Here is a 23,533-nt window from a genome sequence, read left to right as displayed (position 1 = left end):
ATTTTTATTTAGCTATGGGTAAAGGCTGATATAGAGAAAGCATCATTAAAATAATTTGTGGAACATCACAAAAGGAGGAAAGAGCTGGAGGGGAAGAAAGAGATGAGTACAATAAACAGAAACATTTGTCTCCAGCTTCCAGAGAAGTATAGTAGTTTTAAGGTGAGCGATGAGGGAGCAAGCCAGGGAAAGAAAGAAAAAAAAAAAAAAAAGGAACGTATACACATTATTTAGTTAAAGTAAAGTTCATTTTCAAACAGGAAACCCTGCATTCAGAGGTACAATTTTATTTTTGTTTTATTGTTTTTTAAGAGAATATTTTGTAATTTGCTACCTAAGTGTTTGTGTTTACTGGCATTCAACTAACTATTCTTGTTCTGCATCCCATAACTTGAATCTTGCAGTACAACAGAAATCAGTGAACAATATTCTGGATTTATTATCTCTGTCTTGAATCCTCAGTATGAAAGGTTTTCTCCAGTGAAAAACAAGGAAAACATTTAATTTAAAACAAAAGAAAACTAATGTGTCCATACAGCTACTTAAGCCATCACTTGGAAAATGTACTTTTCAGAGTTTAGATGGCATTAACATGCGTATTGCTATATAGTAACACTGTGTGACATTCTGTACCCCAAATCAACACCCTGGCACCCCCATATTTACCATGGTGATATGATTACAATATGTTTTGTACAAAGTATGCCTTGTGAGGTATTATTCTAAAATGTTGATCTATTGAACATTAATATACTGTTGGATTGTATGTGCTGTCATATGTGAAGTTATGAAGGTTTGCCATGTGTGTGAAATATGCATCCGATGAAGTGAGCTGTAGCTCACGAAAGCTTACGCTCAAATAAATTTGTTCGTCTCTAAGGTGCCACAAGTACTCCTTTTCTTTTTGCGGATACAGACTAACACGGCTGCTACTCTGAAACCTGTCATTATGCAAGGCAATGAATTTAGCCGTAGGGAGTGGAAATCTATCAACTTCATGAAAAAACTTGTACAGATACAGACAGACATCATCTTCCTTTCCAAATGCAAACAGATGGACATCATACCAAAAGGACTGAACGAAAAAAATCCATTACAATCTACATACCACACAGACTATGCTGACAGCTTGTGCCACACGCTCTCAAAGAAACTGCGGAACCACCTGATCAACATCCTCTACAGCAAACAGGGAAAGATTAAGAATGAGCTCTCAAAACTGGATACTCTCATAAAAAACCAACCTTCCACACAAACTTCCTCATGGCTGGACTTTACAAAAACTAGACAAGCCATTTACAACACACACTTTTCTTCTCTACAAAAGAAGAAGGACACTAAACTATCTAAATTACTACATGCCACAAGGGGCCACAACAGTGGTTCCCTTAACCCACTCAGCAATATTGTTAATCTATCCAGCTATACTCTTAGCCCAGCAGAAGAATCTGTCCTGTCTCAGGGCCCCTCCTTCTGCCCCTCCATCCCCACGAACATGATACAGTTCTGTGGTGACCTAGAATCCTATTTTCGACGTCTCCGACTCAAGGAATATTTCCAACACACCTCTGAACAACACACTAACCCACAGAGACCTTCCTACCAAGACTATAAAAAGAAGGATTCTGGGTGGACTCCTCCTGAAGGTCGAAACAACAGACTGGACTTCTACATAGAGTGCTTCCGCCGACGTGCACGGGCTGAAATTGTGGAAAAGCACCATCACTTGCCCCATAACCTCTGCCGTGCAGAACACAATGCCATCCGCAGCCTCAGAAACAACTCTGACATCATAATCAAAAAGGCTGACAAAGGAGGTGCTGTCGTCATCATGAATAGGTCGGAATATCAACAAGAGGCTACTAGGTAGCTCTCCAACACCAGTTTCTACAAGCCATTACCCTCTCATCCCACTGCGGGTTGCCAAAAGAAACTACACCATTTGCTCAAGAAACTCCCTGAAAAAGCACAAGAACAAATCCGCACGACACACCCCTGGAACTCCGACCAGGGGTATTCTATCTGCTACCCAAGATCCATAAACCTGGAAAGCCTGGACGCCCCATCATCTCAGGCATTGGCACCCTGACAGTAGGATTGTCTGGCTATGTAGACTCCCTCCTCAGGCCCTACGCTACCAGCACTCCCATCTACCTTCAAGACACCACTGACTTCCTGAGGAAACTACAATCCATCGGTGATCTTCCTGAAAACACCATCCTAACCACTATGGATGTAGAAGCCCCTACACCAACATTTCACACAAAGATGGACTACAGGCCATCAGGAACAGTATCCCCGATAATGCCACAGCAAACCTGGTGGCTGAACTTTGTGACTTTGTCCTCACCCATAACTATTTCACATTTGGGGACAACGTATACCTTCAGATCAGTGGCACTGCTATGGGCCCCACAGTATGCCAACATTTTTATGGCTGACTTAGAACAACGCTTCCTCAGCTCTCGTCCCCTAATACCCCAACTCTACGTGCGCTACATTGATGACATCTTCATCATCTGGACCCATGGAAAAGAAGCCCTTGAGGAATTCCACCATGATTTCAACAATTTCCATCCCACCATCAACCTCAACCTGGACCAGTCTGTACAAGAGATCCACTTCCTGGACACTACGCTGCTAATAAGTGATGGTCACAAAAACACCACCCTATACCGGAAACCTACTGACCGCTATTCCTACCTACATGCCTCCAACTTTCATCCAGACCACACCACACGATCCATAGTCTACAGCCATGCTCTACGATACAACCGCATTTGCTCCAACCCCTCAGACAGAGACAAACACCTACAAGATCTCTATCAAGCATTCTTACAACTACAATACCCACCTGAAGTGAAGTGAAGAACCAGATTGACAGAGCCCGAAGAGTACCCAGAAGTTACCTACTACAGGACAGGCCTAACAAAGAAAATAACAGAACGCCACTAACCATCACCTTCAGCCCCCACTAAAAATTCTCCAACGCATCATCGAGGATCTACAACCTATCCTGAAGGACCACCCATCACTCTCACAGATCTTGGGAGACAGGCCAGTCCTTGCCTACAGACAGCCCCCCAACCTGAAGCAAATACTCACCAGCAACCACACACCACACAACAGAACCACTAACCCAGGAACCTATCCTTGCAACAAAGCCCGTTGCCAACTGTGTCCACATATCTATTCAGGGGACACCATCATAGGGCCTAATCACATCAGCCACACTATCAGAGGCTTGTTCACCTGCACATCTACCAATGTGATATATGCCATCATGTGCCAGCAATGCCCCTCTGCCATGTACATTGGTCCAACTGGACACTCTCTACATAAAAGAATAAATGGATACAAACCAGACATCAAGAATTATAACATTCAAAAACCAGCTGGACAACACTTCAGTCTCTTTGGTCACTCGATTACAGACCTAAAAGTGGCAATTCTTCAACAAAAAAACTTCAAAAACAGACTCCAACGAGAGACTGCTGAATTGGAATTAATTTGCAAACTGGATACAATTAACTTAGGCTTGAATAAAGACTGGGAGTGGATGGGTCATTACACAAAGTAAAACTATTTCCCCATGTTTATCCCCCCTGTTGTTACTCACACGTTCTTGTCAACTGCTGGAAATGGCCCACCTTGATTATCACTACAAAAGGTTTTTTTTCTCTCCTGCTGGTAATAGCTCACCTTACCCGATCACTCTGGTTACAGTGTGTATGATAACGCCCATTGTTTCATGTTCTCTGTGTATATAAATCTCCCCACTGTATTTTCCACTGAATGCATCTGATGAAGTGAGCTGTAGCTCACGAAAACTTATGCTCAAATACATTTGTTAGTCTCTAAGGTCCTCCTTTTCTTTTTATTGTGAAGCTGGAAACACACACAACCAGCTTTTCAGGTACAACAATGGAGAAGCCAGACAGCACTGATAGCCCATTAAGGGGAATACACACTCACAAAGATTACCCCAGGAACTGTACACAATGGAGGCCTCTCAGAGAGAGAAGGTAGACAACAGACTGCTTAACTCATAGCAATAGATCCTTCCAGTAAGAGCGAAGAACCTATAAAAGAGGGGAAATGACATCATTTGGCCTCACTCCCCCCCCCCATCTCAACACCCAGAAACATGTCTGGAGAACAAAGACTGAACTGGGGAGATGGTCCCAGGCTGGAAAGGAAAATCCCATCTTATGAATTAAGGAACTATACCTTGAGAGTGAGACACTGCTTGATTTAAATCCTGTCTAGTTTATAGAACTAAAATTGCGATTTTACTTTTATATCTTGGGTAGCCAACTTTGATCTGTACGCTTACTACTTATAATCACTTAAAATCTATCTTTCTGTAGTTAATAAATCTGTTTCATATCTTACTTCAAATAGTGTGTTTTGCTTGAAGTGCTTGGGGAATCTGCTCAGTGTACAAAAGCTGGTGCACGTCCACTTTCCTTTGTAGAAGTGGTGGACTAGGTAATAAACTTACATTGGTCAGGCTTCTGACCAGAGCAGGATGGCAAAGCCCTGGGATCCTAGGCTGGGGAGTAGGGGGAACTGGCTGGAGTCTCTCTATTGTTGGTTCATGAGTGGCTGGCAAAAGCAGTTGGGTGTGTCCCTGCCTGTGGATGTCTGTGTTAAGTGCAGGACCTGGAGCATCACAGTGTGAGAGGGAGCCCAGGTTGGTGACACAGAGGGCTCAGCGGTATCCCAGTTCCAGATTGCACCCCAGGGAACCCAACACACACTGCCATCAGTTTTTAACAGATGAAAATTAGACAAAAGGCCAGGTTTCCAGAAATGTGTGAGCAGCCACGCTCGCAAAGTTTGTGCGCACATTTTTGTGAACCAACATTTCTAAATGTGCCCTCAACAAAATGTTAATTAGAATAGGGCATTTGTCAGAAAAGTTACTTCTGTTTTGTTTTACAATTGCTTTCCTGTATTTTAGCACACACAGTATATACCTACCCATTTGGAACCTAAAGTCTAGATTTTTCATGACTGCATGTTCTTAGACAGATTCTTATCAATTGCTTGCTTTTAGACCATGGAACTACATTTGTAACCCCTTCATGTCTGATTGCTGGGTGTTAAAAATTATTTTTTGAGTGTAATGAATGAATGGAGTGCAGAGCTGCTGCTACTGTTAGTGATACTACCACAGAGTATGTCTACAAAAGTATATGGGCAATTCTTGATTTAGTGCAAAGCGGAACAACAGAATGTGGTCCAAGAGGTGAATATAGCTGAACCACTTGGTAATAGTAGCCATATGGTAATTAAATTTAAAAACCTTGTAGGGGGGGTTAAAATACCAAAGAAACCCACCACAGTAGCATTTAATGTCAGAAAGGGGAACTACACAAAAATAAGAAAGTTAATTAAATGGAAATAAAAAGGAACAGTCACAAGGGTGAAATGCCTGCAAAGTGCATGGAGACTATTTTAAAACACCATAATAGAGGCTTAAACTAAATATATATACACCACAATAAACATTAAGAGGACCAAAAAATGCTACCCTGGCTGAACAGCAGAGTGAAAGAACCAGTTAGAGGTAAAAAGGCATCCTCTAAAAATCTGAAGTCAAATCCTTCTGAGGAAAATAGAAACTTTAGTAAATCAAGCATAATAAGACAGAACAAGAAAGAATTTGAAAAGTAACTAGTTAAGGACATAAAAACTAACAGCAATTTTTTTTAAGTACGTCAGAAGCCTACCAAAGAGTCAGTGTGGGACACTGGATGATCAAGGTACTAAAGAAACATTTAAAGGAGACCAGGTTGTTGCCAAGTAGCTAAATGAATTCTATGCAGTAGTCTTCATTGCAAAGGATGTTAGGTAGATTCCCACACCTGAGCCATTCTTTTTAGGTGACAAATCTGAGGAACTGTCCCAGATTGGGGTGTCAGTAGAAGAGATTTTGGAACAAATTGATAAATTAAACAGTAATAAGTCACCAAGACCAAATGGTATTTACCCAAGAGTTCTAAAGGAACTCAAATATGAAATTGCAGAACTTCTAACTGTGGTATGTAACCCATCACTTAAATAAATGTCTACCAGATGACTGGAGGGTAGTTAAGGTAATGCTGATTTTTAAAAATGGCTTTAGGGGTGATCCTGGCAATTACAGGCCAGTAAGTCTAACTTCAGTACCACGCATTTGGTTGAAACTATAGTAAAGAACAAAATTATCAGATACTGTGACAAAGTTCCTGCTCTACCTTGGTGGGTCTTGCGCTTATTGGCGGATTTGCTCGCCTTGGAGCTTCACGGCAGCCCTCAGCTTGGCCGTTTTTCTGAACCCACAGTCCAGGGATGAATAGTGAGGTGGCAAAATTTGCAAACAATACAAAATTACTCAAGACAGTTAAGTCCAAAGCTGACTGAGAAAAGTTACAGAGGGATCTCCCTAAACTAGGTAACTAGGCAACAAAATGGCAGATGAAATTCAATGCTGGTAAGTATAAAGTAATGCACATTAGAAAAATAATCCCAACTATACATACAAAATGATGGGGTCTAAATTAGCTGTTACCACTCTGGAGCGAGATCTTGGATTGTGAATAGTTCCCTGAAAACTTCTGCTCATTGGGCAGAGGCAGTCAAAAAAGATCACGGAATGTTAGGAACCATTAGGAAAGGGATGGAAGATATCATAATGCCACTATATAAAACCATGTTATCTAAATCCATGCCCACACCTTGAATACTGCATGTTCTGCTTGCCTCATCTCAAAAAAGATACATTAGAACTGGAAAAGGTGCAGAGAAGGGCAACAAACATGATTAGGGGGTATGGAACAGCTTCTAGAGCAGTGCTTCTCAAGCTATCTGATGTGGGGGACTGGCAATTTTTTTTTCCAATGTACGCACAGACCGGCAGCCGATGGCTCGTGGACCGGCAGCAGTCCACGGACCACCACTTTGAGTAGCACTGTTATAGAGGAGGAGAGATTAAAAAGACTGGGACTGTTCATCTTAGAAAAAAGACAACTAAAGAGGGATGTAATAGAGGTGGAAGCGTTATTTACCCCTTCATATAACAGAAGAACTAGAGGTCACCCAAAGAAATTAATAGACACCAGATTTAAAACAAACAAAAGGGAGCACTTCTTCATACAATGCATAGCTAACCTATGGAACTCAATGCCATGGGATATTGTGAAGGCCAAAATTATAACTGTTCTCTGAAAAGAATTAGATAAGTTCATGGAGGATAAGTCCATCAAAGGCTATTATCCAAAATGGTCTGTGACACAATCCCATGCTCTGGGTGTCCATAAACTTCCCATTGCCAGAAGCTGGGACCGGAGAACAGGATCACTGTTCTGTTCATTCCCTCTGAAGCATCTGGCACTGGCCACTGTCAGAAGAGAGGATACTAGGGTTAGATGGACCACTGGTCTGAACCAGTATGGCTGCTCTTATGGCAAAAGCAAAGAGCACAACAGCCATCAGAAGACCATAATATGGTTGCAGAGAGTGGAGAGAAGGGGACAGGAAGGAAGAAGAGGATAGAGCAAAGAGAAAATAAATGTGGGGTGGGGTGGGGTGGGGTGGAGGGAGAGACAGGGCAAAAGGAAAGATGATGAGCTAAGCAAAGGGGATCAGAAGCAAGCAGAAAAGAGAAGGGAGGACAACAGTTTTCCCCAAATAAAATGTAGTAACTATAAAATATATTCTGAATAGGAGTTAACAATTCACCAGCACCACATCCTAGTCAAACTATGAGTAACAAACTAGAATAATAAGAAAAAAATTAGCATTTACAAGAGCATCTTCAAAGTGATGCAGAAACACTATGTAAATTATTTACTCCCCCAAAAAAACCTAAAAGGTAAAGTAATATCCCTTTTCTACAGAATTGGCGAAAGCAAGAGACATTAAAATAACTTGCCCAAGGCCACACAGAAAGCAGTCAGAAGTCCCCAGATTGGAAGTTAGGAATTCCTCTCACCCAACCTCATAACTTCCTTCTAGTCCATGTTGACTCTCAATTGTATTATACTGGTTTTGAAAGTTAAAGTTCAATGAGGTGGCAGGCCACGAATGTGATAACATTGATGGTCAAAAACCAAAATTTTTGTCCTGAGGTACATTTTTGATATTTTAACATTTGCTTTCTTCCTGATCTGGGATGAGAAGTTGTAATATCAGAAATTTACCCAGAATGGGAAGTTTACAAAAATGTAAATCCAGAAGTGCAGAAGTGTTTTATTTTGCCATTTTCAATTGAAACTATTTTGATATTCCTGAATCAAAATGTTTTACTGCAGCTTGTTTGAACTGTGTCCACCCACGCTGCCATTGAACCTCATGTTCCTCATGCCCCCATTATTCTCCTCTCTGGGCCAGACAACATCTTCCATGATCCACCATGGTGGTTCAACCAAAGGGGAGATTGTGATGTAGTCTGGACTGTAGAATAGGACAGACCAAGCAATGTCAAAACTACAACTCCCATGAGGCTCCATAATAGGCACAGTTCAATGTCAAACTGATATGAAATGAAATGTTTTAATTCAGGATGACCTGACTCAAAATATTTCATTTAGATAGCAGACCAAAAAAGGACAATACAAATTTGGACAAAATCAAAATTTTTCTGCAGAAACTGTTTTTTCGATGGAAAAACATTGATAGAAAATTCTCAGCCAGCTGTAGATGAGCATTGTTTTGATGAGTATTAGTACTTTGAAGGTCTAAGTCTGGCAGTTAGACAAAGAGGAGGGTATCATCACTGAGACAAAGCCCTTCGTTCCTATATATATGTTTTTTATATATATAAGACCACCAATGTGGTTTTCACTGCATTATCAAGAAAGTGCTTGCTGATTCTCCCACTAATCAAAACAGCTGCACTAATGTACGCACGCGTCTGTGTGTATGTATGTGTGCAGTACAAAACAATAATATGGGACAGAATGCAAAAGAGAAATGTAGAATCCCAGTGTTGAAATCCTTTTGGAAATATGAGTATTTCATAAAGGATGTTCACCACAGCACCCTTGTTTCTTAGGATACAACACGGAACAGAGGATTCATTTAAATACCCTAAGTCACAACAAAAGAATACTTAGAAAGTGTAAGCACAAGACAACTATAAGTTTATCTTTCCAGAAGTTATATGCTTCAGTTCCCCATTAAAATAGTTTTATGCTGGGATGCAAAGTTTTTTCAATTTGCTTGCTACAGTAACACTCTGATTACAAAAAAGTTCCAATACAAGAGAGTCCATTAGAAAAGGTAAAAGTAAAAAAGAGCTTATTCACCCATAACCCTCTGATTAAAAATTCCAAATGCTAAATTTGTTTATATTTTTAATGAAGCATCTTGAAACAACCCAACTTCTTTATAAGAAGTCTATGAGGCATTTTGCACAAACTGTTAATTAGTTAATACTTTTTTCACTCATCACTTCATAATGCAGTTCTCTGCAAGGCACATCATTCACTCACCACAGACAGAGCCTCGCACTAATCTCCTTAAATGCGGTCTCTCAGGGAGGTAGCGATATTTGCATCCAAATATACTGAGGTTTGACGTGTGATCTCCAAAGAAACGGAGCTGGCGGTATCTCTCCCCACAGCGGTAACAGAAATTAGTGTTACATTGTGAACAGGTCATGTGGTCACACCCTTCTGTTCTCTGGATGTGGATCTTTATGAGCACAAGAGGAAGAAAAAGAAAATGTTAATTTAAACAAATAAAAAAAAACATTAAAGCAAGTACTATGTAATAATTATCTGGAACAAAGATCAGATAAAGAGTGAACATGAGTGATTCCCAGAGTAACAGTCACCCTGTTACTGTCCCAGCCATTCTATCAGTAATATGATTGGCTTAAATAAGTGTACAATGACATTCACACATTTGTTTATGAAGCAACAAACCTGAATATTTCACTTATATTCATTTCTGGAATTCCATTTAAGGATTACCTCCCCATTTATCTCCCCTCCCATTCTTTTTTTAGAGAACAATTTTTTTTTTGCACCTCAGACAAGAGCCCATGGGAGTTCTTCAAATAATCCAAATGTTATTACAGTTTTAAAATGATAAGAACTCTGGTGATTATTTAGATACATTATTCAGTACTACAACTATGGTTCAATTAAAAAAAGTACTGAAAAACATAACTTAGGAAGGCACCTTTTCCTGCCTGCTGACCTGTCATGACACTCTTCCACCATGAAATTGGAAGTGAGAGCAGCAAGCCCTCATGGCCCCAAGCATGTTGGTCCCTACAGCAACTGCTGAACTCCCCTCTTCTCCACCTTGCCATCCTAATGTACAAGTTATGGATGTCTGCCTGAGGATCCTGCACACTGAGCTTCATGCACAGGGCCCCGCAAAATGTAAAGCTCAGATTTGAACTGATTGAACAGATTTGGTAAAAGCACTTGTAAATTCTTCATTTTAAAGAGTCAACTGACTGTGAGACACTTAAAAGCAGCTGAATAGTGCTTTACATGTTCTGTCCTTAATACCTTATCTCCTTCCACACATGTTTATGCCTCTGACTGTTGCGCCTTATACTTGGAGCCACCTTCTGAAAACAGTCCAGCCTCCACCCTTACATCACTCAAATCACTACTAGAAACCCAACTCTGCACCACTGCCCAGTTCTTGCTTTCCCTACCCTCCACCCCGAAGTACAGCAAAAACAAGCAACAAAAACCCAAGGGAACAACAAGATGCGTTCCTATCTTCACTCAAATTTTAAGTGGTATTTTGTATCTTCTCCACACACATTGCTCTCTTTCAATTATCAGCTGTTTAAGGGAGGGACTGTCTTCCTACGTCTGAACAGAATCTAGCATACCTTAGAGTAGCAGTTCTCAAACTGTGGGTCAGAACCCCAAAGTGGGTCACAACCCCATGCCAGGTCTGGCATTAGACTAGCTGGGGCCACCCAGGGCTCAGGCTTTGGCTTCAGCCCTGGGCAGCGGGGCTCAGGATATAGGCCCCCTGCCCGAGGATGAAGCCTGGGGCTTTGGACCCCTCTGCCCAGGGTGGTGGGGCTCAGGCTTTGCCCCCCCACCCGGAGCAGCGGGGCTCGGATAGGCTCAGGCTTCAGTCCCCCCTCTTGGGGTTGTGTAGTAATTTTTGTTGTCCGAAGGGCGTTGCAATACAATGAAGTTTGAGAACCCCTGTCTTAGACACTACTATAACATGAATACTAAACAACCCCCAACACACTTTTTTTTAAAATTGAAGAATAAAGTATCTCTTCTACATCCCCTGATGTATCCCTACTCATATCTCTCTGATATGTGTTCTCCCATATCATTTGTGGCCATTTTACTTCTCTTTTTCCTCCACCCCTTCAACTTTTTCTTTATCTCGACAAGCAGGTAGCCATTGGGGCACTTTTCCTCAGAAAGAGACATGGTATCAGTTCAGAGATCCTCGTCAGTGATACTATTACATCAGGGACCAGAGGGTGCTGAAAATCATCATTTGCATCATATTCTCCCTACACCACCACTTTCAACCACTTATACTTTAAAAGAGGCCAAAGTATCACTTTTAAAGTGCACCACTTTGCAGAGCCTAGGGTCAAACATGTCTCACACAACAGAATGATGGGCGTTTCCATCACACTACCACCAGATATACCCCAATTTGTATGTTGTTCAGTTGACTAAAAAAATTAAAATTGTAAAAAAAAATACCCCACAAAACAAAAGACAAAACATTTCAAATTCTGTATCCCAGTTCCTAGTGTCTGCAGTCAGATTAGGCCTCAATCTGAAAACTACTAGAGAGTATACCGAAAAAATCTTAGCATACAGGACTAAGGGAATTATCCCTGAAGATTCATTCGCGTATCTTTAATATCTTTCTTCAATATTAAACCCACCCTTAACTAAACCACTAAAACACGCACCATTCACATACTTAAACTGAGTCACTGCATTATCTTATTGCTGTAACCCTTGTCCTTCTCCATCCTCCTTTCCCATAAATATGCATGGAGCAGCACAGCCCCACACTCAGGAAGGAAGCAGGTCCTGGGCACCCCCAAAGCTCAGCCCCACCACCCTAGCTGTACTCCCAGTGGTAGCCCTGAAGCAGCTGCCAGTATTAGCTAACAAGTTCTGAAGGTGCGTGCATCTTCAAATTGGAAATTTTTGTTACACACCACTGATGTGACTCTTTCCAAAGCAAATATATTTCAACTTTGATTACCCACAGCACCCTGTTATCAGGTATCATGACGCTGCTTTGGATGTCTAAATTCACATAAACAGAGCAGTTCTTCGGTGTCATTCAGATTTTCTACATACGGTACTTCCTGTTTTATTGTATAGAAATTACCCTTGAGGAAGAAGGGGAATTTTGTGGGGGAGTTTTTTAACCACACTATTTCAAGAATTTTTGAAAACTTTTGGTTGAGGAAACAGGTATACTAATTATATTCCTTTTCATCGGATATGTATACAGGAGATTTTATACCGCTCTAGACATCTATGACTGAAATAAACCCAGGACTTTTCACCAAGATGCAGAACTATTTAGAAAGTCAGACTGCACTAGATATCCCAAAACAGGACAGGATCAGTTAAAAAAAGCTAACAAATTATTTAGTCTTAAATCATGTAATACAGAATCCAAAGAAACCCCAATCCTGCCACTGAAGTTATCATTTACAAATGTTAAAGGCAAAATACAACATATTGTTGTGTTTTGATAGTACATGTTTTTGCTTGCTTGTGTAAGTATATCCTGTAGGCAGCAGCTACACCTAAATAAATGTTTCAGTCAGATACAGGAAGGTAGTGTATTCACTTTCAAAAAATTTAAGGTGGGATTAAAGTTGTGGCCACAGAATGATGCCTTCTGCTCTGTGTACCCTTCCAGAACTTGAAATTCCAAAACACCTACCTCAAAATGTTGGAAAACAAGAAATGCTCTTAGAGATCTCCCCAGATATGCCCCAAAGGAAAATTCTTGTAACACTAAAAACACCCACAAACTTAAGAAAATCGGAAAAATGCATAACTAAGGTAACACTTCATTGACTATATGTTCACTTTATGAAAAGTTGCACCACAACTAACAAATCAGCTCCACAGGGGTACCCAGGGTTGTGAGGCTCCTCACCACCACCTGCCTTAGCATGAATAAGTCTTGTCTGTGCCTGCTGTGGATCAGTTCCCTGAAACCAACAGCCTCTGGCAACACAAGCACTGCCTTCCAAGCTTCTAAGCCTCATTCTCTCTATACAGATAGCGACAGGCACACAGCAACCCCCTTATACTTGGAACACTGCTACAGCATCCAGCCCCTTATCCACGAAACACACTCAGAATTACCAGACTCGCTGGTAAAGGAATAGTACACATCAGCTTGTAAAATTCAACCCAGGACCAGTACTTTGCTTAACACCGCTACAGCATCCAGCCCCTTATCCACGAAACACACTCAGAATTACCAGACTCGCTGGTAAAGGAATAGTACACATCAGCTTGTAAAATTCAACCCAGGACCAGTACTTTGCTTAACACCACAGCACTCTCATATAGTGAGAGTGAAAACGAGAATAAATTTGCTATCAAAGAACAGAGATTCGAGTAATAGTGAGTAAGAATATTGGAAACAAATGGTTACATATAACCATACACTTTCTAAAACTTAAACCTTAACTAATAAACTACTCACTTGTCTAAAGTTATCTTACCTAAAGTTCTCCCCAGTGTTTTCAACCAAGCCTGGCTGAGACCCCTTTTTCCTGAAGAAAAATTGCTGTCCTTTTACTTCCTCAGTGAAAGGTGCCCATCTGTCTTCTCTGCCCCACAAATATAGTCAAACTTTTAGAGGTCACCTCTAGATAAAGTTCTCTCCCCGCAAATCTTCTTTTCTTGTTGTTAGTTTCTTTCTGAAATTCTGACAATCTTCATTTGCATTCAGTTCAGACTGATGATAGGAAGACCATTGCAAATGAGACAACACTCAATTTACATATAAACAAATAGATGGATAAATCTCTCATCCGACAGAAATCCTGTTTTTCACCTTTGCTGGTGACCAGTACCTGGATACAGACTTTAAGAACGTATTTTCAGCACACACACAACTCCTTATACAATATTTTACATACACTTCAGAATGGAATTAATGAACAGTGTGACACCGGTTTTCATTTGAGACCTTACATGACATTCTTTGGTGATCTCGAATGTACACACCAGACTCATGACATTAGTGTATTCCCTCTACACCTCCTTTGGCAGTTTGCATTAAGAGGTTCTTGGGTCACATCAACATTCCCCCAATATCTACCTGCTCATAAATAAGGCAAAACTTGTAAGATGGTACCCTTTGGAGGCAACCAACAATTTTACATTATGCCTTCCTGATGAGAATAACCAGCTTGCCTCTTCAGGTATATATACACTGCACTCTTTACTGTGGCGTGTAGAGTACATACAATAAGTGCCTCCCTAGCACGGGTGTAAATACCACTATAGGTGGGAGGCACTGCTTAGGGAAGTAAAGACAGGCCTGAACCATGTGGTATGTACCCAACACGGCTCTCTAAATGCCCAAGCAGTGCCTTCCCAGTCTACAAAGCTATTTTTAGTAGCAGTGTCCCGCTGCCTCCCTGCTGCTGGAATCTTTCCCTGATGCAAGAAAAGGCTCCAGCAGCCAGGAAAGGCTCTAATAGAGGGGAGGCAGCAGGGAAGGGCTTCAGCAGCTTCCCGCTGCTGGACACTTTCCCTGCTGCTTCCTCTCAGGCCAGAGCCAAAGCTCCAGCAGCAGGGAGCTGCTGAAGCCTTTCCCCACTGCCTCTCCCCTGCCGCAGCTTTTCACTGACACACATATCTACACCCCAAAGTGTGGATGCAGCCTGCTTTTCACGAATGCATGTAGCTACATGATCCTTACGTGCTGCCACCAGTAGTATGCAGTTTAGACATAGCCTACATTACATCAAAAGAAGTCAGACTTACCTCCCTGCTTTGCTACAGTTTTTGGTTTCTGAACAAATGACAAACAACTATACTTGAGCTTAAAGCTTTAGGCAAAAAATGTACTCTGGGGTTAAAATACACTGTCATACTGAAATACTGACATTCAAATATTATTAATCATAAATCCATTCAAATGCCATTCCAACATCACTTGCTACAATAAGAAATGATTGTTTAGCTTTTCTTAGTCACAACAGACCTGGTGCCCTCTCTTTCTCAACAGATCAGATATGGAGTGTGTGTGTGTGTGTGTATATATATAGAGAGAGAAAATTTTTTAAGACACTTCCTAAGGTATAGAAAAAAAGAACTTCTACATGTATAACTATTTGCAAAGCTATAGTAGGCAGTATTCCTTTAAAGGATCATCTCTTAGAAGCTGTCACAGTTCAGGACAACTACATCTGTATTTCTCCCTCTGGTCCGTCCAGGGCACCCACTCTAGGTGTCTAGTTCCCCAGCAGTTGCCTCTTGTGGGTGAATATTCACATCTTTCTGATTAGGATATTTCCAGGCTGCACAGGCCCCTGACGATACTGTGGTATCTCCAGCAACAGACAAGCTGACTAAGCAGGCTTCTTTTGCCTTCTCTTCAGAGATGACACACAATCTAATTGCCACAGTTATAAGTTACCACACAGCTTTTTCTATAGGAGTTCCTAAAAACAACTAACCACAATTCAACAAGGTTTAACTTAATCCCATTAGTTTTGTCCTAGATATTGCAGGATATTGTCATATCTGTACTGAAGCTACTTGTATGCAATACAAGTAATACTGCATCCTCTTTCACATGCTCTTCTAACATTCTCCCAGGTAACAGAAGTTCTTGCGGGTTTGTTCAGGAAGGATCCATTTCTGAAAGTGCAGTTCCTTTCCTGTATCATCAGTTCCTGAAGCCTCAGTTTATCCTTAAACTGGCATTCAAATCGGTCTTCAGCTTCTTGGAATATGAAAATAAAGTTTGTGTTCCATCACATAACAGTATGCAAATCATTTTACATTGCTTCTTTGGTCCTAACAGAATATTCAGTCAGCATTAGCATGTTCATTGTCCTTCCATATAAACCAAAAAAAAGCCATGATCTAGTAAATGATTCACAAAAAAGGCCGCAGTCTCTCTCTCTCTTTTTTTTTTTTTTGGCCAGCACTTGGATTTTTTTGCTGGGAAAGGGAATTGGTGGAAAACACGAAGCAGCAAAACACAGCCATTCAAAAAAAATCCAATCAAAGTACAGAAAAGTATAGCTGTACTTTAAAATAAATCATAATGTGTTCTCAGTTTAACAAATAATACTTCAATCCTGTTTGCTTAAAACAAACAATAATACCCTGCTCCTTTTAATACTTAAGCTTCACTACTTTTTGTAGTATCCCAGTTTAATGGCTGATTTTGACCATACCATATTATAAATGCTACTGCTTAAGAGTATGCAAGAAAGCTGTTTTTATGAAATACTTCAAGTGAGAATGCACTGGACCTAGAACAAGTTAGGATAGATCAAATGGAAGAGTACATCAGCTGCAGATTCTTCTCCCCCCCCCCCCTTTTTCTAATTTGCATATGGAATATCCATATCCCACTACTTCATATACAACATTTTTTTTTTATAGTTACAACTGCTATTTTGTGGTGCAGCTCCCCTTTCCTGAGATCTTTTTGTGTGCTTTGAGATCTACAAACGAAAGGTGGTAAGACTGAGTCGTGGTATACTCTGTGCTACAACTGTTGGGAAAAAGCAGAAACACAGCAACCTTGCAATCCTTCTAAGCAGTTATTTTGTTATTATTTGCCAGGTGCACAGACTTGATCTTGCTTAAACAAATAATATTTTGATACAAACTGGTCAGACTGTGTAGCTTAGAGAACGCTCCTTTCCTCCAAAGATGAATGCTGAACAACCAGAATTCCCTCTCAGATATTAACGACACTTTGGTTTAATATTATGTAGTTAGAGGAGAAACTCACTACCAAAAGGAATTAACAAGAGTGACCTACATGAAAGACAGTAGAGCCTCAAGAATTCACTTTCAAATCAGAACACAAAACATTCAGCTTTAAAGACCTGCCACATCCATCCTCTGGCACAGTGAAAAAAAACTGTATAAACAACAGTCACACTTCCTCATACACAGATTACAACTCAACAGAAATACCGAATTTCTAAACAAATGTCATTGGACTGCAGAAGGACTTTTATTAACAAAGGTACTTTTCCACACATTGGGCTTGTCTACATTTCAAATGCTACAGGAGCACAGCTACACTTAAGTGTAGATATTACTTATGACGACGAGAGGGGTTCTCCCATTGGCATAGATAATCCACCTCCCTGAGAAGTGGTAGCTAGGACAATGGAATAACTCTTCTGTTGACCTAGCGCTGTCTACGGTGGGGGTTAGGTAGGCTTAACTATGTTACTCAGAGTAACACCTCCTTAATATGCATCCATTCCATTATTCCATTATATATTTGCTGAATGTAGACATGTTGATGCCTCAGTTTGGATCATTATTATTCAACTGCAATTCTGAAAGCTTATATTGCACCCTAACAGAGGATAGCTTACCTTGCATTTTGGACATTTCTGAGCATTCCTTTGCCCATGTTCAATCTCACTGGCCCAGTGACGCAACAGCTTGTCTCCCTTTTTGTATTCTTTACAGTTAACACCTTCATGCCAGGGAGAGTGGCACTTAAAACACCAGACAAGTTGGCAAGTTGGACACTGGATCTGCAGAAACAAGTGGAACAAGAAAATACCAGACAAATTTGAAAGCTGGGCATTGAATGAGTGTGGAAAAACTATCACCACCATTATAAACACCTTTATAACTAATTTTAATGAAGCTCTCAATTTCATTAACAGCTCAGGTCAAATAAACCTTTAAAAAAGTATATAAAAAAGTACCAATTTAATGTATAATTCTATATGTAAGAAACTATATTAAGAAAACATTAAAGATTCACAATTAATTACTCAAGATCAGGAGATGTAAAAGGCCCCAATGCTTAAACGGATGCTTAACTTTCAGCACATGAGCTATCCCACTGAATTCAATGGAATTACTCAAATTGTAAGTGTTTTGTTAGATTGGGGCCAAAGTTAGTGTTGAATGCACAAGTCTTCATTCTGCCCTTTTATGAATAAGCAGTTTAGTACAAACTTTAGTTATTTGATAGACAATGTGTTTTCAGGTAATATCATAGCTTTTTCTACAAACTTTAATACAATTTAAATGCTTTTAATTAGATGTGTAACCTTTAGTATTTTTCCTTCACTATTCTGATTCGCACAATGGTGCATTCACATTTTTAAAGATTTAGAAGACCTTATTTTCACTGCCCGGTACCTATTGTAGTAATTTACATCTGCACAGAGCAAATAGTTTTTGTGCTGAGGTAGTACACCTAGAGGCCCCAGACCTATTTTGCCTAGGCAGTGTACAAACACAAAGGTCTGGTCTGCACAAAGTTGCACCCATTTAATGAGAGCTATGATTCTAAATCAAAAAAGAAAAGGAGTACTTGTGGCACCTTAGAGACTAACCAGTTTATTTGAGCATGAGCTTTCGTGAGCTACAGCTCACTTCATCGGATGCATAGCATATCGTGGAAACTGTTTCCACGATATGCTATGCATCCGATGAAGTGAGCTGTAGCTCACGAAAGCTCATGCTCAAATAAACTGGTTAGTCTCTAAGGTGCCACAAGTACTCCTTTTCTTTTTACGAATACAGACTAACACGGCTGTTACTCTGAAACCGATTCTAAATCAATTTAACTAAACCATTGCAACTTGGTGTTCTGACATAGGTTTATCTTGCCCCTATAAGTTTACAGAGGCAAGTTCAACTAATTCAATCAGATTTAAATGTATACAACCGTGTACCCATGGGGACTTAACACAACCATTCTAAATGTGTGTATAGACCAGCCCCCCAAAAAATCCCTGAAGGGCTTAAACTATCTTCCTACTACTCTCATTTGATGGTATTTTCATCCACTTTGCACAGGTGCAAACGACAACCACAAAGCAAGGAGGAAGAGAATCAGTGCCAGAATTCTGATGCAGGTTCTCCTCTGTAAACTATGAATTTTAATATTTTAGGCTGCCATGTATTAATTTTCTCTCTAATAAGTACAGCCTTCCTTATGTGCAATTCAAAGGATGAGACAGTTAACTTTGCTGTTAAGTTAGATGGCCTATATGATACCACAATATGAAGAAACTTAAATTTTACTTTCTGTAGTAGGTTATGTAAATGTCATATACGTAGTACTTTCAACATATATTATTTTCCAGTCTTTGAACTACAGTACTACAAGATGCTGCATATACACATACAACATTGTAAAAACACAATATATTGCATTTGACAAGAAGCAGGTGATCATGTAATTAAAGGACTACTGTAGTCTTCAAGGAAGGCAGCACAAAGATTGTGAAAAAGAGTTAATATATTAATAGGAATGTTTCCATCATTATTTAGGAAAAAAAATGAAAGCTTGTTTGCATTTAAGTACTTCTCTGCAACATCTGTAATCCAAATATTGCAGATAGTGACAGTGCATCAGAACATGAAAGTCAAATTGATTGATTTTCAATGTCCAAGATAAATACAAAAGTAAATAAAAGCAGAAGAGTATATTTTTAAAAAATTCTGCTAGGAATTTGATGTTCTATAAGTAACTAAATTTTTATTCCTTTAACCTCCTGGCCCTAGGTAAAATTTCTAAAGTACTTACATGACAGGGGAGCTTAAGTCCTATTTTTCAAAGAGACTTTCGCACTTAGTTATGGTATGGCTACACTTAAAACACTACAGTGACACAGCTGCAGCTGCACTGCTCTGATGCTTCAGAGTAGACTCACTACAGAAATGGAAGGGGTTCTACCATCACTGTAGTTAATTGACCTCCCGGAGAGGTGGTAGCTAGCGCAATGGAAATCTTCTATCGTTCTAGCGCTGTCTACAATGGTGGTTAGGTTGGCATAGCTACGTCTCAAAGGGGTGTGGCTTTTTCACATCCCTCAGAGATGTAACTATGATGATGTAAGTTTTCATTGTAGACCAGCCCTCAGTCTCACTGGAAGTCAATGGATCTTTGGCTCTTGTGTCACTTAGGCACTTTTGAAAATTTTACTCCATGTCAAATTTATAAAGGACAACATGATGACAATGTATAATGCACAATGGAGGTAGTAATGCCATAGTGATAAGATTAGAGCTGAATGCATAATTGGGTTTTTTGGTTCAGTGAATGGTGGACTTTCCAACCTGGAACTTGTATTTTGTTTTGTAAAATAAATCTAGCTAAGTATCTAAAAACACAAAACATTTTGTTTAGAAAATATTTAAAAAATGCAGTTACTAACCTTCCGGAACTGTTTTTCTTCAAGATGTGTTGCTCATATCCATTTCATGCTGGGGTGCATAGGTCAGCCCCCACAGGGGGGAAAATCTGCAGCAACTGTGCACTTGGTACGCACACACCTAGCACAGAATCGACATGAGCAAGCACTCAAAGAAGAAAGAATACCAAACCACATTTTTCAGCAAATAAACTATCTGAAAAATTTCACTGAGCTCTAAATAAGACACCTTTAAAAATAACATTAAATATCCCTATGGGGAAAGTAATACAAGACTGTCTCTGCAAACACAGAAGCTGCTCCAAACAGTCACTTCTAACCCTGTCATTTCATGATTCATCTTTGACAGACATAAAATAACCTACTTAAAGAGCACTTCCTGCCATAAAGTATCACAAAATTTTAAGAGTCAGGTGAAACCCTATCATATTTATTTGAAAGCTTGTGAAATACATTCTCCAGAGTTACAACTTCATAGGATAGCCAGGACACGAACAACGATATGCAGGGATACAAATATGTCCTATTTTAAAAAGGGACGACAAAATTGACAGGCCCCTGTATCTCCCCTATGTTGAAAGTTACATTTAAAGATTACAACATTAATCCTTCCCCTTCCAGCTATGCTCATCTCTTCGCCCTACAAACATTCCCCGGATAAAATTCTACAGAATTTGAAATATTGAAGCCTCTGCTGGGTTTTTTGTTAGAGTCAGTCTCATGGTGCCTGGTTTTTAAACAAGCATGCATATTGTCCTATTGCTCTGCCTGTCAGAAGCATTCCTGTCCCCAGGCTGCTTTTTAATGATATGGAAATTTTCAGCTGTTCAAAGAGCTTGCAGAGTAGGATGCTTATTATTTTCAGTATCCTACTGTGTCAGAAGACTGATATATGTTTGCATACATCCCTAGAAGTCAACACACAGAGCTCGTAGCTTTAATTACTGGTCTACCAGCCTAGACAGTGTCCTCCAAACTTGTTTTAAAGTCCTTAAAAACTTTCACTTATCACTACAGTAACTCCTGACTTAAACTCGTCCCGGTTAACGCTGTTTCGTTGTTACGCTGCTGATCAATTAGGGAACATGCTCGCTTAAAGTTGCACAGTGCTCCCTTATAACGTTGTTTGGCAGCCGCCTGCTTTGTTCACTGCTTGCAGAAAGAGCAGCCCGTTGGAGCTAGCTGGTGGCAGCTTGGAACCAGGGTGGACTGGCAGCCCCCTGTTCCCCTAAGTTCCCTGTGCGGCAGCCACCCAGCAGGCTATCAACTGACGGCAGTTCAGCTGTCCCTCCCGCCACTGCCCTGTGCTGCTCCCGCCCTCTGCCTTGGAGCTGCTCCTGGGAGCTTCCTGCTTGTTGTGCAGGGTGGGAGGGAAGAAGGGGGCTAATGTCAGGGTGTCCCCCGCCCCCCTGCTCCTGCCCCTCGCTTACCCCATTTCCATGGGAGGGGGGACAAGACAGGGCTCAGGACAGAGGGAGCATGCTGGCAGCAGGGGCTGTCTCAACTTGTTGACCTACTTAAAACGGCAATGTACTAAGAGTGGAGTCAGCGTACTTAAAGGGGCAATGAGCATCTCTCTCTCACACACACAGGGTGTGTGTCTCTGTCTGCCATGCTGTCTGCCCTCCCTTCATTTGTTCTGCCTTGTAGAGTGTGAGGCTACATTAACAACAATGTGTTAACCCTTGAGAGCCCAACTGTTCTAGTTCATCATTTAGCAGTAAGGTATTCCCTGGGAAATATCCCACCCTCTTCCACCCTCTGACTTCACGACCTCAACCAAGCTTCACAATCATCATTGCTGTGTACAGTATTAAATTATTTGTTTAAAACTTATACTCTGTGTGTATGTGTGTGTGTGTGTATATATATATTTCTATATATATATATTATAGTCTTTTGTCTGGTGAAAAAAATTTCCCTGGAACCTAGCCCCTCCCTTACATGAATTCTTATGGGGAAACTGGATTCACTTAACATCGTTTCACTTAAAGTCGCATTTTTCAGGAACATAACTACAATGTTAAGCAATGAGTTACTGTACTAACAGAAGAAGTTACGTAACCTATGCTGTGCTGATATTCTACAGTAGGTAATGACACATTGTGCTATATTTGTGATTTCTTAGTTTGTGATCTCCACTCCAAAACGAATATGTAGCCATAGTTACCTCTTCTAAAAACTGAAGACCTTCAGCAGCTAGCCAACTGCTGCCAAGTGTTTCTCAGTCTATCTGTAATTCAGTAACTTGTAAACGCCCTAACCAATCAATTCCAAAATTTAAAGGAAACATTCTAGGCACCAGTGACCAGAACTCTATTGATTCTAGGAAAAATCAGTTAACACCTTTTACCCCCAGCCCACTGACAGACTGAATGGGTAATTAGGCCCGCACCACAAAATGAGTTTGACACCCCTGAATTAAATTCTAAACTTCAGGGCAGGGACTGTCCTTTAACTCTATGTTCATAGAGTGCTTACTACAATGGGGCCCTGATCTTGATTGATGTCTCTAGTAATTAATGCTAGAATACAACCAACAACAACTGATCTTTAGGCTTTAGCTTAGCTTGTAGAAGACTCAACTGCAGCAAGAAAAATGAACAATGCTGAGATTAGCCTGAATTTAGGTTTTAGAAGGTATGTGAATGATTTGTCATAATTGTTTTCAAACTGTATTAATTATTTGGAGTATGTGAGTATGCTATTTTTTAATCTCTAGTAAAAGTGTATATTTGGTTTCTAAGAGATACAAAAATCCCCCCCCGAATTACTATTCAGAGTAAAAATGCACAACTGATACAGTATTTCTAGACTTCAGTCCCACTGTTGATGTTCTGTAAGCCTCACATATGTAACCTGGTTCTTCTGAAGGCAATATATTTCCTGTTACTTATTCAATAGCGATAAGGAAGAATTCCCTCTAGTGTAATTTACAGATGGAGTGAGGAGCAGGGAAAAGAGGCATTCAGCCAGGTAACAGCAGCCCAGGAGGGTAATCTTTCTGGGCACAGCAGCAGTGACTGGAGAGCTCTATACGTCACATATTTTATTGGTGCTAGAGAGAAATAATTCAAGAAAATCTGATGAGCAATGATCACATTAACTGCAAACAGTGCAGCTACTCTGATCTGCACTGAGACAGATGGC

The 23,533-nt window shown here is 40.4% G+C and overlaps 1 protein-coding gene across 2 annotated transcripts in view; it reads right to left on the bottom strand.

Moving 5' to 3' along the window:
• The window catches only part of RNF217 (ring finger protein 217), a 99,296-nt gene that overhangs the window by 27,739 nt on the left and 48,024 nt on the right, over nt 1-23,533 (bottom strand). For both annotated transcript variants that reach the window (XM_043542860.1, XM_037894717.2), the window contains exons 3-4: nt 17,576-17,740; nt 9,483-9,684 (exon numbers count right to left, since the gene is read on the bottom strand). In XM_043542860.1, coding sequence (XP_043398795.1) covers nt 9,483-9,684; nt 17,576-17,740 — 367 coding nt within the window. The remainder of the gene's footprint in view (nt 1-9,482; nt 9,685-17,575; nt 17,741-23,533) is intronic.

Source organism: Chelonia mydas, chromosome 3 (genome assembly GCF_015237465.2).
Source record: "Chelonia mydas isolate rCheMyd1 chromosome 3, rCheMyd1.pri.v2, whole genome shotgun sequence".
In the NCBI taxonomy this organism is placed as follows: Eukaryota; Metazoa; Chordata; order Testudines; family Cheloniidae; genus Chelonia; species Chelonia mydas.
The sequence above is the reverse complement of the archived record's forward strand: the minus strand, read 5'-3'. Positions and strand labels throughout refer to the sequence as shown.